Raw genomic sequence first — 17,628 nt, 5'->3', positions numbered from 1 at the left:
TTAGACCATGATGGTGTTTGTTATAGAATTTGCAAAAGGGTCCTGGTAATTTGGATAAAAGTCTTAATTGGCGTGTGATAGATTGACTGGGCTCAGAGTTTAGACGGAAGGCGGCAGACGATGGCAAGGCTTTAGAGAGGCTATTGATTGGGCGTACTTACAAACACTCCCACCCAAACTAAGAGGAGGGCTTAAAAGTGCAAGGCAAATTGGTCACGACTTGTCAATCATTTACACTAAGATGTATGCTGAGGGATTGGCTGCTTCAACTCCAGATTGCTCCTTTTAATGGAAAAGAGAAAAGGCTGAATTCAGAGGAATCTTTATAGATCTGTCTTTTTACTACAAACCCCTCCATTCAGAGACAAATGGGATTAGCTCAACTAATTGAACTTTTTAAATGACTCTGGATCTGAGCACTATGTCATCAGTATCTAAGTCGTTATTGGACCAGAATGAGGTAAGGGACATTCTGTGTTGTGGGATTCTTCAACCGTACATCACACATACCATGTAATATGCTCGGCTGTGGTTAGAACTAGTGAGAAACTGCCCTTTTGGAGAAGCTCAGAGAACTATCAATAACAGTACATTCATTAATGCACACACACATTTGTACATTTCTCTGTGTAACTGCTTATGTCTACTGGAGAGACGAGCAGAGAGCTGCAGTACGTGGGAGCTCTCAGCGCTCTGATTCCATCTGTCAGGTTCCTGAACCGCCGGCCCACTCCAGCCCACCAGGCCGACCCCTCCCCCACACAGCCCACTGCTCTATACAACACAAGAAGTCAACCCAGAGCTGTTTAAAAGGTCAGCAGGACTACACTACAGCCAGCCTTAACATTTGAGTGGCAGAGGTAAATATCTCAGAGTGGTTGAGATGGGCTGAGTCCTCGTGCACTGCTTCAACGAGCAATGTGAATGGGAGATACGCTGGGTTGCTTCCCCTGGGTGAACTCCTATTCACTGGGTCTTCTTTTAACAGGGCTTTACTGAAGCTGTATAGACCTTTTGGGTTATTATTAGTCTCTCACTACAGACTACCATTCATTGTCTCTGACAGCATCCTGTTTTGATATGCAGATATATGCTGGCCGGTCAAATTGCTAGTTATGTTTATGTGGAGGTGGACAACCTTGAGAGGTTTGTGTGTACGTGCGTTTGTGCGTATAGTTAAATGATTCATCTGGTGTGGGTGTGTATTGTGTTGTGACCTCAAGGACAGGAGGGCATCATGGTGGGTCATCTGGGCCCTGCTGCCTGCCAGTCCCTTCCTCTCCTTCCCCCCTCCGCCTCTCCAGCCCGCTCCCTCTGGCCACCGCCTTGTGTGCAGCGTGCTCTGGCGGCTAAAGGCGCTCGTTAAAGGCCATAACTTATCTCACGTTTGAAGCTAATGGGAGGAATACTGGCCGCAGTGAAAAATAAATGACATTTCTCCCCCCTCTCTCTCCCTGCCCTCCTAACCTGCAGCGTAATATAGCAGCGGTGAGGGTATGCATTACAGATCTGAGGCCTTAGAATTTATCTGTGCTGCACTACGCTGACTGATGCATTTGAAAATAATGTACTGGAGCCGGAGCATAACAGGGACCCCGTAACTAATGGAGAGCTCTCGCCCCGTGGCCGCCACTGTATATCATTCAGCTGTACTACCTCATCAAGCCCCGGCCCTGCACACAATCCTCTGCAGGCAGGCAGACAGACAGGCAGGCAGACCAGCAGCTCACTGGCTACAGCAGCAGAGGACCTGCAATATATCCCCTCTCCGTCCTTCCTTCTTTCTCTTCTTTTTAATTGTCATTCTCTCTCATGATGCCCTCTTACTAATTAATACATAAGCCTACCTTCATAATGTGCTGTCGTTGCTCTCTGTGAACGAGGAACCGTAATAACCGTTCAGATTGATGCGTCAAAGTCTACTCTGAAGGCCATCATTGTGTTTCCTTCATAATAACTGAGACATTTTGAGGCCAAGTTACTGAGTCATTTTCATTTGACCAATCAGATATCAGAACATAAGACATACTGTATCTGCGGCATTAAAACAAATGTAACATTTTTGTCACCTGCGCTAGTTCAGTGAAATGTAACCTTTATTTAATTAGGCAAGTCAGTTAAGAACAAATTCTTATTTACAATGATGGCCTACTGGGGAATAGTGGGTTAACTGCCTTGTTCAGGGGCAGAACGACAGATTTTTACCTTGTCAGCTCAGGGATTCGAGCCAGCAATCTTTCAGTTACTGGCCCAAAGCTTTAACCACTAGGCTACCTGCTATTATAGTATTTTAAAATAAAAAAGTAAAGTAGAACAAAAACATGTGAAATATAAATAAGAAGATCACGAGAAAGTAAGTAAGCTATATACAGAGTCAGTTCCAGGGTTAGTGCCAATACCATATTTACAATGTGCAGGGATCCTGGAGTGGTAGGTTTAGATATGTGTAGGGGTAAGGTGACTAGGCAACAGGATATATGTACAATGTGCAGGGATCCTGGAGTGGTAGGTTTAGATATGTGTAGGGGTAAGGTGACTAGGCAACAGGATATATGTACAATGTGCAGGGATCCTGGAGTGGTAGGTTTAGATATGTGTAGGGGTAAGGTGACTAGGCAACAGGATATATGTACAATGTACAGGGATCCTGGAGTGGTAGGTTTAGATATGTGTAGGGGTAAGGTGACTAGGCAACAGGATATATGTACAATGTGCAGGGATCCTGGAGTGGTAGGTTTAGATATGCGTAGGGGTAAGGTGACTAGGCAACAGGATATATGTACAATGTGCAGGGATCCTGGAGTGGTAGGTTTAGATATGTGTAGGGGTAAGGTGACTAGGCAACAGGATATATGTACAATGTACAGGGATCCTGGAGTGGTAGGTTTAGATATGTGTAGGGGTAAGGTGACTAGGCAACAGGATATATGTACAATGTACAGGGATCCTGGAGTGGTAGGTTTAGATATGTGTAGGGGTAAGGTGACTAGGCAACAGGATATATGTACAATGTACAGGGATCCTGGAGTGGTAGGTTTAGATATGTGTAGGGGTAAGGTGACTAGGCAACAGGATATATGTACAATGTGCAGGGATCCTGGAGTGGTAGGTTTAGATATGTGTAGGGGTAAGGTGACTAGGCAACAGGATATATGTACAATGTGCAGGGATCCTGGAGTGGTAGGTTTAGATATGTGTAGGGGTAAGGTGACTAGGCAACAGGATATATGTACAATGTACAGGGATCCTGGAGTGGTAGGTTTAGATATGTGTAGGGGTAAGGTGACTAGGCAACAGGATATATGTACAATGTGCAGGGATCCTGGAGTGGTAGGTTTAGATATGTGTAGGGGTAAGGTGACTAGGCAACAGGATATATGTACAATGTGCAGGGATCCTGGAGTGGTAGGTTTAGATATGTGTAGGGGTAAGGTGACTAGGCAACAGGATATATGTACAATGTACAGGGATCCTGGAGTGGTAGGTTTAGATATGTGTAGGGGTAAGGTGACTAGGCAACAGGATATATGTACAATGTGCAGGGATCCTGGAGTGGTAGGTTTAGATATGCGTAGGGGTAAGGTGACTAGGCAACAGGATATATGTACAATGTGCAGGGATCCTGGAGTGGTAGGTTTAGATATGTGTAGGGGTAAGGTGACTAGGCAACAGGATATATGTACAATGTGCAGGGATCCTGGAGTGGTAGGTTTAGATATGTGTAGGGGTAAGGTGACTAGGCAACAGGATATATGTACAATGTACAGGGATCCTGGAGTGGTAGGTTTAGATATGTGTAGGGGTAAGGTGACTAGGCAACAGGATATATGTACAATGTGCAGGGATCCTGGAGTGGTAGGTTTAGATATGTGTAGGGGTAAGGTGACTAGGCAACAGGATATATGTACAATGTGCAGGGATCCTGGAGTGGTAGGTTTAGATATGTGTAGGGGTAAGGTGACTAGGCAACAGGATATATGTACAATGTACAGTGGCAAGGGCTGTTCTCTATAATGGTTGAAAATGCAAAAACATTTGAAACATTGGTGGAGTGGGCCAGATCAGATTAGATAAACAGGAATATCACTTTTCAAGCATAATATAACTGCTTGATCATTTATCTTTTAGGCCTCCTATTTTCTCTCACTCCTCCCTTTTCACAGGCCATTTTTATTTAATGGTGTTTATGTTTAATAGCTGTATCAGACAGCAGCCGCTCACTGCCCTTTTCCAGCCAAATCAAGGGAAAGAAAGAGGGAAAGGCCAAATGAATTCCATCCAGCGAGAGGTCAGAGAGACAGACAGAGAGTACATAGCAATGCCTTTTCCCCAGTAGGCAGGGAGATACGATGCTAATAAGATCAGAAGAGAAGAGGAGAGGCCGCACCCTCGGGTCGACCATAAAGAGTTTCAGTATATTTTTTAAAGAAAACACCCTGAAAAAATGATGATGTCTGCTTTGAAATGCATTAATAATCAGGAGTGGACTGTTTTGTTCTAGGATAGGAAATAGGATTGAAATCCCCTCGTCTTGGGGAGGGCAGGCGTGGGCGAGAGGGGGGTGGGGAGTTGGGGCCTTAGAGAGATTTAAAGGAAAGGCAGAGGGTGGAATGTGAAGTGTGTTGGTGTGAATGAGGTTGAGGAGGCCTCTTCCTTCCTGCTCTCCTTCCATCTTGCTTTCCGTCCAGGTGTACAGGGCAGGGGGAAGAGAAGACAGGAAGAGGCTCTCATTATTGCTGGTTTTCGTTTTCTCTTAATGGAATGCTCTGGATGGTGGTGGGTGTTTGAACCCTCTGCATGTCTCCCATGTTCCTCCCTCCGTGATAACACCTGTTCTCTAACAAAGATGCCTCTGACTCACTCACGGGAAGAGAGGAAGGAATATGAGGAATATTTGAACAAATAACATATATCTTAGAGCATGATGAAAAAGACTTGAAAGCTTTGTCTTTCTCTCCCCTTCTATCCTAATTGGAAATTCATTGAATACCTAATGAAATGAAAACGGAAGGATGTGTGCTGTTTTTCTCCCTTTCTTATATAATACATCAGAACATTTTGGTGCCGTGCCAAGTTTGTAATACAGTAGAATCCTTATTATTAAAGTGTAATATAATTATAATACTTTGTAATTGTAAAATGCATTGCGGTGTATAATGAAGTGCCGTCTCAAGCAGATTTTCTGCCCCTTTTGATGTATGAAGGTCAGACGTCAGCATTCCCGCTGCCTAATCTCTCTGTATATACATATAGGCAACAGCTCTGGGCTGTTTACATACTGAAGACCCGGCCCACTGTCTAAAATAGGGGAAATACCTGTTTGTCATCACAAATACTTAATTCACTTAAATTCATTTTAGTAACTCGGCTGTAATCTTGGTAAGGTATTACTAATTAGATTTCCTTATTGGATTTTTTTATTTGGTTTCGGTCCTAATCAATGCAATTTTATTCACTTTCATTACATTTTGAGACACCGTCAAGCGTTATGATCCAGAGATCTGTAGGACTAGTACTTTATATGGAGACAGATGGCCGAGGTCCCTATAGTTGGTTGGTTGGATTGACTGAGTGATTGATGTAAATAATAGATTGGCTCATCCATCCTCCAGTAGTTGTGAGGATCCAGGGAGAGAGCTCCAGGGCTTGGCCTTGTGTCGATGTCACTGAGAGGCAGGCAGGCAGGACGCCCGGACAGACTGGGATTTCATTGTGACTGAGCATGTGCGGCTGGCTGGTGGTTTCAGTGTTGTGCCAGGCTAAGGCAGGCGGGTGGCCAGCCCAGGGGAAGCGGTTGATCAGGTTGGTCAGACCTATTTCTGACTGACTTCCTATGTGAGGGGAGATGGGCCGTGTGAGGTGGCACTGACCAGGACAGAAGGTGACCCTGGGGAGGGAGTATAGGTACTGTAGGCAGAGCAGCAGATCAGAACTGAGCCACTGACCAGGACAGAGAAGGTGACCCTGGGGAGGGAGTATAGGTACTGTAGGCAGAGCAGCAGGTCAGAACTGAGCCACTGACCAGGACAGAGAAGGTGACCCTGGGGAGGGAGTATAGGTACTGTAGGCAGAGCAGCAGGTCAGAACTGAGCCACTGACCAGGACAGAGAAGGTGACCCTGGGGAGGGAGTATAGGTACTGTAGGCAGAGCAGCAGGTCAGAACTGAGCCACTGACCGGTCAGTCCACCTAGAGGGAGATAGAGCTTCTCGTAAACCCATCGTCACTCTGAGTTTGACTATGTCTGGACACAGGCCTGGTTCTGTTTCAACCCCACACTGAAACCTCTTCAGCAGCAGCCCAATGGTTGAACTTCAGGTAGTATGGCTGTAAAGCACTCTTCACTGGGCTGGGAACCTGGCACTCTCACTAAGCAAACAGTAGATGGGCTCTACTCTTCTCTGCCTGAATAGTCCTCTCTCATGGCATTGTGATCCAGCCAGCCAGGTCCACCTAAAGCGCTGTAATGGCTGTGTGAAAAGGGTTTGCTGGGAATGGTTTTAAACGGTGGAGAGCTCTGAAGAGGCCGACGGTCGGACAGATATCACCTAACAGCCTGCCGTTAAAAGGTTGACTGTGCCGTGCTGGAATGGAGGTGTCCTATTGCCGGCCCAATTTCAGCTAATCCACCACGCCTGATTGTTTGCTGAAGTGCACATTTGGGGTGGACATTCATTAGTCCTCCACTGGAGGTTTATACCATGATGTCCTTTATTTTGGTATTTTTCAACTGTTTTTTTTATTTTTTTGTGTATTTTTTTTATTTTTTACATGGGCTATCATTTATAATTTCCCCAAGCTACTGAATCTCATCTACTCTGGCTTAATTTAGACCGCCCTCCCAACATCAGAGTGCATATCCTATTTTTTGGGGATGCTTGCAAATAACATGGAGCATCTCAATGTGAAAGCATTATCCAAATTGCAATTGGTAAATGTTGCGCTAGATGTATTTTGGTACCCCATCTGCAACAGCCTCAGTACCCAGACACAGTCTCTGTCTGCCCCCCCCGCCCCCGGCCTGTGCTTTGATGTGGGTTATCAGTGAGCCCCATCCTCCCAGCCCCTCCATGTCAGCACCTTTTGATGTAGCCTATGTGCACTTCCAAATATAATTTTTAATAAGGAGTCATTATCATTTAGATTTCTTGCTGAATGAGAAAAGTGACCTCTGGTATTTATCTGGTGAGGGGGTCATGGTGATGATGTGTGTATGGTGCTGTGGTAGTGGCAGACAGACAGACAGATATGGCTCATTGACATTAACCCAAAATGCTTACTATGTGCATTCTGGAAAGATTGGGTGGAAGCCACTTATATGGGGAGCTGTATATTGTGGCAGTCATTAACATCTCTTATGTGTCTGGTAATCAGAATATCTTCTCTAGCAGTTCCCTGAGTAAGTCAGTTTGGGTCTAAGCACTCTGGTCTGCATACTAGTAGTTAACTAAATCAGCAGTTATTTAGAACTTACTGTAGATGTAGCTTGTTGGAGATCTGTGTGTGTACGTACGTGTGTAGTGGTGCGTAGACTTATTATGAAGCTCACCTGCCCTGAATAATGGCATTACAGAGCAGGTTGGGGACTGGCCTTGGCTGTGTTGGTGTCACGTCCTCGCCATAGAGAGGCTTTTATTCTCTATTTTGGGTAGGCCATGGTGTGACTAAGGTGGGCATTCTAGTTTCTTTAATTCTATGTTTTGTATTTCTTTGGTTTTGGCTGAGTGTGGTTCTCAATCAGAGGCAGCTGTCTATCGTTGTCTCTGATTGGGAATCATACTTAGCTAGCCTGTTTTCCCACCTATGTTGTGGGATCTTGTTTTTTGTTAGCTCTGTGAAGCCTACAGAACGTGACGTTTGTTATTCTTTTGTTGTTTTGTTTGGTGTTCTGAGAAAATAAAGAATCATGAACACGTACCACGCTGCACCTTGGTCTACTTCTTCAGACGAACGTTACAGTTGGACTGTGTAAGGCAGGGAGGGTAGCAGCTGCGCCCTCACACACAACAAGGCTCCTCTAATTTGGCAGAGCTCACCATGGACTCCCTCCACCTCGTTGAAGGAGAGTCTCAAGAACTAATATCATCCTGTTTTTATCAGGCAGTGAGCGAGCGGAGAGAAGTCCCAAGGCCCTGACAGGACAAAGAGCCTCTCCACACGCCTACCTCTTTAATATCTTTCTGCGGACCAGGACGCAATTAGCATGTTAATGAAGGGATCTGAAACCTCTGAAGATCAAGACAATAGGAGTCCTTTCTGGGCGCCTGAAGATAACAAATAACCTTTAATGGAAATTACCAGATGAAATGTACAGTGTTTATCGTGTGAAATACTCATTTTTAAGAGTAATCTACGAAACGCTGGCGTTTATCTTTTTCTTTATGCTTTTGAGCCCCATGCCTGCCTCTAGCTTATTTTGGTTAATTACATTGAGGACATTTTATGCTTGTCTCTTTTAAAAACGTCTTGCAGTTATCTGCGTATTCTCCCTGCCCTACTTGATGTTGGTGCATGCTGGCTAAGCTGTGAGAGGATCATTTAGGAGCCCTGGTGCTGCAGCTTTGTCACAGCGGTGAGAGATCAAAGAGACCCCAAATGCTCAGATTCAGGAAGAAGAATACCAAATCACACTGGTCTCCTGGGCAGGCCTGGTGTTGGTAGCATTGGGTCAAACTCAAGATAATGAGGAGTGTGTTACATCCCCTTTAAAACCACACAGATTTTCACACATGTCCATGATGCAGCGGGAACCTGCTGGACTGGGCTGATCCTGTGTAGGTGTAGAGGGTTAGTATTAGTACAGGTGATAATGTAATAATGTATGCCATTTAGCAGACGCTTTTATCCAAAGTGACATAGTCATGCGCGCAGACATTTTAAATATGGGTGGTCCTGGGAATCGAACCCACCATTTTGGTGTTGCAAGCATCATGCTCTACCAACTGAGCTCCAGAGATGGTAGATGCAACAACAAGGCCTTGATGCAACGGTTCGTTGTGAACAAATAAATGGGTTGAAAGGCAACCCCTGGCAGAGGGCAGGTAGAGATGAGTGAGCGTCAGATGGGGTTGGGAGAGGCAACACTGCTGGGTTCAAAACACCTGTGTGAAGATGACACTGGAGGGACTCTACAGAGAACCCCTGATTCACTGTTCAGTCAGACCAGTTAAGCAGAGGCTTCCTGGAAACACACATATGTACACACGCACGCACACACGCCATGCTGAGACGATACCCTGCATACCTCCTCTACTCCTCTCCTCTCTCCTCCCCATCTCCTCTCCTCCTTATCTCCATAATTTCTCCCCTTCATTTGTCCTCCTCCCCATCTCCTCTCCTCCCTTTCTCTTCTATTCCTCCCCATCTTCTTTCCTCCCCATCTCCTCCTCCCTATCTCACCTTCTCCTCCCTATCTCACCTCCTCCATATCTCACCTCCTCCCTATCTCCTCTCCTCCTCCCTATCTCTCCTCCTCCCTATCTCCTCTCCTCCTCCCCATCTCCTCTCCTCCTCCCTATCTCCTCCTCCTCCCCATCTCATCTCCTCCTCTCTCTATCTACTCTCCTCCCTATCTCTCCTCCTCCCTATCTCCTCTCCTCCTCCCCATCTCCTCTCCTCCTCCCCATCTCCTCTCCTCCTCCCCATCTCCTCTCCTCCTCCCCATCTCCTCTCCTCCTCCCTATCTCCTCTATCTTTTCCTGTCTCTTACTACCCATGCCAGTTGTATGGATTTCTAATATCTGTGTATGGACATGATTGTGTTAATGACTCTGTGCTTATAAGAAATAACCTTTAACCTTTGGTAACCTTGTTCATATCAATCAGGGTACATAATGTAGTTATTATACAAAATGTACATTGTATGCGTGATTGTACACCCACATTTCCATGGAACTGAATTCTTCAGATACCTTCCCAGTTTAGCCCTGGCAGGTAAGACCTCACACAGATGTCAGGCGAGGTAAAGCTGGCCCTGTAATATTGCTAGGAGGCGGGAATAAAACGGTGTGAATTATCTGTCAAAGCATCAGCCCAGTGAGCTGTGTGGCCAGTTCATTAAACTGCTGACAGTACCATTAATATTAGTGTGCCTTTAAAACCTCAGCATCAATTCAGAACCACCCAGGGAGATGTGAGGTGGTTCAGCTTTTAGAGGGGAGTGATCTGAATTCTAATGGGCTGTAGGAAGATAGGTGGTGGAAGTCTATAATAAAGTCTTGTTTAAAACCTCTTTTTGGAAATGGGAATTATATGGCACTGCTGGCATTATAGAAAGCAAACCTTAGAAAACTGGTGAGATGGACATCTCATGAGATACCGGAATGAATGTTTATCATCATGCCAAGCATTAGGCTAGAATGTCCCTGATGCATAACTTCTTGCCTAATTATGATATTGAAGAAAACAACTCCTGGAATTTCCATCACATTTAGACAGTGTGTGCATTTGGTGGTTGCCACATAATATTTCTTCTGTGATACAAATTTCCAGTAAACTAAAAGATGATAGCCTCGTAGTGTGCATTCTCTTGCAGTAACCTGCACCAAAAGATAGCCTATTCTTGTGTTTGCTTTTCATATTCGATGCGAGAACATACCAGCATACTTTTAGGACGTGGAGATGACCATGCATTTTTCGTGTGAAAAACAGGACGCATATGTGTTGCTTTGATGTTGGCCATAAAACTTTATTTTTTTAAAGGATGAATACTTTGGATGTACACAGAGTGGTGTGACAGTTGTAGAGAGCCCTCACCGTTGCTGTCCAGCAGTGCCTGGTCCATGCATTTACCATGTATCCTCCCACCACTCTGTCTACCAGAGTAGCTTTTATTCTCCTCAGAGGAGGGAGAGATGCCTCTTGTTCTCTTTACGACAGATTTTTAATACGGTTCCTCTCCGACTACATTTGTAGAGAGCAAATGCTTTGATGAAATATCGGACAAACAATACACATCATGTTTTTCATCTGTATTAGTATAGCCTTGAAATGGACTCTACAACATAGCATTTATCTGATATAGTCCTCTACTTGCTTTTGGACTGTCTAAAAAAAACTGCACATTGCTTTCAAAATATTTATTCCATCCAGTATCTTGGTGAATTTACATGAAATAAAAAAGGTATGCCATTAATTTGATAAGCAACTGAGGAGTATTTAATATGGACATCCAGGGAAAATTCAATCTTAATTATATTCGCTGACACTTACCATGCTGTGTCAACTGGCTGGTAATAAGGAATAGGACATGCATTTTATCTGTGTAACATTGTTTGATTACATTGTATCTTCTGCCACAAAAATGTAATCTTGTACCTGAAATTGGCACATCTCCTTTGAGATGTGCCTCTCTTGATGGTTCGACATGTGAGTGCAAACTGTATTGTATTTGGTGTTTTACTGTAGTAGAAGACTTTGATGTTCAGTTGCTTCTGGAGACTTTCAATAGGCTTTGTGTTTTAGTTTAGTGCTGCAGACTTCCAATAATATGAAAATGAATCCCTGTTTCTTTCCTTCCTTGAAATAATATCTTTCTGACATGTTCAGACATGACTTGATTGGCAAAAATAATAGTGGAATCCTTGCTTTCACCTAACCTACTGTGTGAAATTGGTGATTACCTCAAGGAAATCTGGATGGATGGAAGGAAAGAAGGAGGAAAGGAAGGAGGTAAACATATATCAAATCAGGCCTGTGTTTGTCTTGTATCAGGTGGAGGAGCGTGAAGCCCAGGTCCAGGAGCTGCAGGACACCATCACAGAGCTGCACCAGGAGATGACCAGGAAGGACCAGGACAAGCTGACACAGCTGCAGGAGCTCCACCAGCTGGAGAGCAGGGTGAAGCAGCTCACTGACCAGGTAGGGCTGGGGATCTATTACCACCCAGACAGGTCTAGTTCAGGACTGGCCAATTCTGTTGGGAAACACTTGTCCACTTCTGGTCAAGATCAAATAGAACTAGTACATCAACATGTTAACCTCATTTAATCACATTTTGAACACACTATTGACAGAGGATGCAATTGCTTCATTAGCATAATGAAACCTACATTGGTCTAATCTAGAGTTGTACTTGTAACCCATTGGTGTGGTACAGTGAAGGATGTGCTGTGTGGTTGTCTTGATGGCAGGTCAGGAGCTCTGAGGAGACCATTGGCCAGCTGAGACAGGAGGTGGCTGTTAGAGTGGGCATCAGCAGCGCAACCCTGTGTGGGGGCGTGAGTACAGCAGGGAAAGTGGGTTAAAGCACAGTATTCATGCATATACTGTACATGTACTGTTATACGTTCCACAGGACATGATCTACAACCTGACCTACGTTTTATATAGGCTGTAGGGTCTAACAATGCATCAGTGAACATATAATGAACTTGGATCCACTCTGGGCTTTTCAAGTCTTAAATTTTCATCCAAATGTAATTTCTCTGTGCAAACAAGTACATTACTATATGATAGAAAGTGATTGAAATGTAAGCTAGTCCTATAAAGTTCCAGTTATATTGTGTTCATTTTCTCTATTCTAAGACTCATTACATTTCATCAGTCATCCTGTTGTTATTAACATTCCTGTACAAGCCTACGCATTCACACATAAATCACATTAAACCCTCATTTCCAGATGAATGCGTCCGTACATGGTGACTCAGTCTCTCACACGGTCTGTCTGTATGGTCTGTCTGTATGGTCTGTCTGTATGGTCTGTCTGTATGGTCTGTCTGTGTGGTGTCATGGGTTGGAGATCAGGATTTCCCCTGTAGAGCTGTAGATCTTTGAGACCAGTGTTTGTTGAGAGGGGCTCTAATGATGGCACATGTGGCCTGGGTTCTGATGGCCCCAATGTGGGAGTCAGGGCCAGCCTGAATAGCAGCTCTGTCCCCCTCTCTCCACCTAACTCTTCACGTCTCCACACATCTGGCAGGCAGCCCAGAGACTATGATGGGAGTCAATTAACTCTAATATTGTGCAATTTTAATCAGGCTGTAATTCTATAAAATAACCTTATAATTTCTGGATGGGATTGGATCGCAATTACGTGTGCAGCAGCAGAAGAAGGCAGAGAGTTTAAGTAGGGAACTATGCAGGTCCCTGGAAAGAGGGCTTTTTAGAGTTCCTTTTGTTTGCATTTAATATGGAAATTGTGAGAAAATAATGAGACAACTTCTCTTCATTGCTTATTGAATTTGTGAGGTCAGGTACAATGAGTTCTGTGTAATTACGGACATAGCCTCAGAGATGTTAGGTAGATTGGCCTATTAGTCCTCAGAGATGGTAGGTAGATTGGCCTATTAGTCCTCAGAGATGGTAGGTAGATTGGCCTATTAGTCCTCAGAGATGGTAGGTAGATTGGCCTATTAGTCCCCAGAGATGGTAGATAGATTGGCCTATTAGTCCTCAGAGATGGTAGGTAGATTGGCCTATTAGTCCTCAGATATGGTAGGTAGATTGGCCTATTAGTCCTCAGAGATGGTCGGTTGATTGGCCTATTAGTCCTCAGAGATGTTAGGTAGATTGGCCTATTAGTCCTCAGAGATGGTAGGTAGATTAGCCTATTAGTCCTCAGAGATGGTAGGGTAGATTGGCCTATTAGTCCTCAGAGATGGTAGGTAGATTGATAGATGATTTTCTTTCTCTCTGGTGGATTTTGACCTTCAAATCATCCAAATGTTAGTTAGAACCTTCACAGAGCACTGACTGGTATCCTGTTTGGCTGCGTGGGGGTGGAGGAGGAAACAGCCTCATAGCCAGATGGTAGAGAATAGAGGGAACCGTAGAAAACATATGCAAATGAGAGAAATGTTCCTGTCATGTATTTGGTGTTTTAGTGAAACAGCATTGTCTTTGTGTAAGAGTGGATGTCGTTGTCTAAGAGAGGATGTCGTTGTGTAAGAGAGGATGTCGTTGTGTAAGAGAGAATGTCTTTGGTGCTGAAACAGAATATTCTAACACTGAAGGAATCTATGGGATTCCTCACTATGTTCTCCATCACTGCTGCCTTTTCCTCTCTTCTCCTCACCTCTCATCCCTTTTCCTTCTCTCTTTCCCTCTCTCAATGTGGAGGAAATGCATTGGAAAGGAGAGCCAAAGTCACACAACATTAGTTTGGTGGTGGCTGCCGCTGCAGAAAGCCATTACTCTTCCTTGACAGTATCATAGAGAACGGTGGAGCTGGGTCGCGCCTAGCCCCTCGCTCTCCCTCGCCATGCGCCACTCGCAGGAAATTGCCTCATACTTCAGCAGGCAGGAAGGTGACACGTCGGCGACACCCACGCATGTGTCACTTTCAGGGCCTGGGTGGGAGCAGGCTCCGGTGCCACAGACAAGCGCTGCCTGGGGAGCAGTAGAGGAGAGCTGCCCAGGGGAGGCTGGCTGAGCTGGGGTCTGGACACGCAGGGACCACGCTGGATTTAGAGGAGGTGCAGAGGAGGGGTAGAACTAGTTACCAATAAATGAGGTCTTAACCTCCCTACCTTTCTTTGGCCACTAGTATTTGACCTGATTGAACCCATCTACTGCACAAAAGGACTGGGTGGTAATGAGCTAGCCAGTTCTAGAGTGTGTTGCAGTAGATGGGATATTTGCAGCGCCCGCTGTCTCTTATTTGATGAATTTTGACTCCTACAAGGAGGATAGTTAGGTGCCCCACTGGGGGGATGGACGGAGGGATGCAGCAGGACCCAGGGAAAGTGCTAGGTGGTGGGCTTCTCTGTGGCTGGTTTCAGCCTGCAGTCTGGAGCATAAGGGCTGTTCTGTCCGCAGCCACCCGTATGGGGAGCAGTAATGAAAGGAGAGGTTAAGGAGGAGAGTGAAGTGGTCTCGCTCGACAATAAATCCTATGTAGTAGGGGATGCTATGGGACCCCACTCCTAGAACACCTTTATGGGCGTTGAAAAGGGACAGGCGTACGCACACTTACCCAGACACACACGCTCACACCCACACACGCTATGCCTGTTAAGAGCTGTTGTGCCTCGTCTATGAAAGAGATTGAGCTAATGACAATTTGGTCTCGTGTTTTGTGGAGAGTATTCTCTGAAAAAGGCGAAGATTCTCATTGCTCACTCAATACATTAGCTTCTTTGTGTCATACGTTTGACTAAAATGTGTTGATTTGACTATTATTTGAAAATGTAGACATCATTTGAACAAAACTAAAGCCTTTATCACTTCTGAAGCCACAGGCACTGATGCAGGTGTGGTATACATACCAGCTGCTGAGTTGGCCATTGTTTTCAGATGAGACATGTACATTGTGTTGTTTGAGAGGGAATAGAAAGCTTTATGCTGTTCCATCTCCTCCCGACACCACACTGTGCAGACCTGTGCAGACCTCGTCTCCAGAGGACCAATGTTTATTGCCATTCTAAAGCAGGCTTTGTTGTGATTGTGTGTGCTCTCCGTCCCCTTCTCCTTGTTTCCACTCTTCTTTCATTTTGTGCAGGGCTGGGGGGATTGCTCTGTGCTGCGGCTCTGTGATTAGAGAGAGGGAGAGGCAGAGTGCTTCTCAGCAGGAATCTGTTTTATATTCATCAAAAGAGCTGCCTTTGATTTGCTCCCTCTGACGTGTGACAGCGGCGCGGCTGCAGCACCACACAGCCGCCGAGGAAATCGTGCACTTATCACCCCTCCCTCCTCCTCCCTCTCCTCCTCACCCTCCTTTACCAGCAGTACCCCCATCCACAATACTACAACCCCCCCAACACCGTACTCCCCATCACTCCCCCCACAGCCCAACCTTCGGGCCGCCTGGCCGTCTTATTCATTTCTCTATTGTTGTTAATATTGCCTCTCTTCACTCAAAAGACTTTCTCCAATGTCACTCTGAAAAGATTTGCCCTCCTCTTCCTCTCCTCAGAATAGTTTCCCAGAGTAGAGCCTGTGGACTGACGGCCAGCAGAGAGAGAAAGAGGGGGGGGAGATCTAATGGATGATGGGTGGTGATGAGAAGCTCATCAAGGCCCTGTCTGTCTGAATAGGACGATGTCCATTTCCATGGGAGGGAAAACAGGCTGTTGTTGATTACAGAACAGTATTGAATAAGTTGTTTTCCCTGTTGATTGCAGTATATGAATGTGACCATTCAGTCACTGTTGCCTACATAGAATTACAATTCCATTACGGTTGCCTTCTTTGTCTTGCTGACGTCCAGTGGCCACCCTGTTGTACAGACTCCCTCATTATCCAGGGTGGGAATGACATAACATCTGGGTTGGACTAAGGTAATGCCAGGTAATGTCCTGGGATGGTGGAGGCTCAGGTTAACCCAGATAAAGTCCTGTTCTGTAGTCTGGAGGAGCGTCTCTCACCCTGTCTATGACCTTCAGCTCTGTGTCAGTGGTAGCTCAGACGAGGCCTCTGTAGTTTCCTATGTGTTTACACAGGAGCCCATCCTATTACCACCCTCAACTCGCAGATCAGTCAATTCTGCACAGTTTCTGATGGCTCAGACTAAAATCACATACACACGCACACACTCACACACTAGCTCTTCTCTCCAAACACTGCCCCCCTCTGCACCACGCCTGGGCCGAGCAGGACACACACACCTGTGTTTGAACAGGGCCCCTCTGTGCCGCAGAGACCAGCCTGGTTATTAACGGTGTCAATTATTAAAGCAATTTCAAACTCTGCAAACAGTGGCAGGGAGAAGCGAGCAGACGCTGGAACGTGTGTGTGGACGTGTGTGAGATCCATAGGGAGGGAGAGACATTCTGAGGCCCTTTTTTGCTGCTTTGTCCCTGCAGTGGCCCAGCTAACAAGGTCACCTACACCCAAGGTTAGCTTGGAGGGAGGGGAACATGCTTGGGTAATATTTCATCTTCTCCTTGGTTCCACAAGCCTCTTATGTACGCCACACACACACATGCATGCACGCATATTTGCAAACATACTCACTTCCCAGTAACTGGAAATTGAAAGGTGTCCAATTGACGTTGTGCCTGTACAGCAGCAGAATGAAATGCAAACTGAAGCGGTATTCTCTGGCGCTCACTGATCTCTCCTTGCCGTTTGACGATCCCCCATACTTCACAACTCATGTCGCATTTGATAGTGACTCCTCCATGTTAGAGTTCATATACTGTACTATATACACAGGGTTAATTGCATGCCACAGTCTCGGGGTCCTCTGGAGTGCAGGATACGTAAGTGAACATTCAGCTGCATATTGTGGCTGACGTCAAATCTAATTTTAATTGTCACATGCTTCGTAAACAACAAATTATATGCTTACTTACGGGTCCTTCCCAACCATGCAGAATACATTGAAGAATTATTATAATTATATAAAAAAATTATAACACAAGGAATAAATACACATTGAGCAATGATAGCTTGGCTATATACACAGGGTACCAGTACTGAGTTCATGTGCAGGGGTATGAGGAAATTGAGGTAGATATGTACAGTTGAAGTCGGAAGTTTACATACACCTTAGCCAAATACATTTAAACTCAGTTTTTTCACAATTCCTGAAATTTAATCCTAGTAAAAATTCCCTGTCTTAGGTCAGTTAGGAGCAGAATGTGAAATGTCAGAATAATAGTAGAGAATGATTTATTTCAGATTTGATTTATTTTATCACATTCCCAGTGGGTCAGAAGTTTACATACACTCAATTATTATTTGGTAG

At 45.1% G+C, this 17,628-nt stretch overlaps 1 protein-coding gene across 3 annotated transcripts in view; it reads left to right on the top strand.

The window, feature by feature from the left end:
- The window catches only part of LOC112264199 (centrosome-associated protein CEP250), a 220,402-nt gene that overhangs the window by 69,229 nt on the left and 133,545 nt on the right, over window positions 1–17,628 (top strand). For all 3 annotated transcript variants that reach the window (XM_042330938.1, XM_042330937.1, XM_042330939.1), the window contains exons 6-7: window positions 11,712–11,858; window positions 12,131–12,235. In XM_042330938.1, coding sequence (XP_042186872.1) covers window positions 11,712–11,858; window positions 12,131–12,235 — 252 coding nt within the window. The remainder of the gene's footprint in view (window positions 1–11,711; window positions 11,859–12,130; window positions 12,236–17,628) is intronic.

The sequence above is a fragment of the Oncorhynchus tshawytscha genome, linkage group LG12, assembly GCF_018296145.1.
Source record: "Oncorhynchus tshawytscha isolate Ot180627B linkage group LG12, Otsh_v2.0, whole genome shotgun sequence".
Classification (NCBI taxonomy): Eukaryota; Metazoa; Chordata; class Actinopteri; order Salmoniformes; family Salmonidae; genus Oncorhynchus; species Oncorhynchus tshawytscha.
Note: the sequence above shows the minus strand (reverse complement) of the source record. Positions and strands in the feature narration are given on the sequence as shown.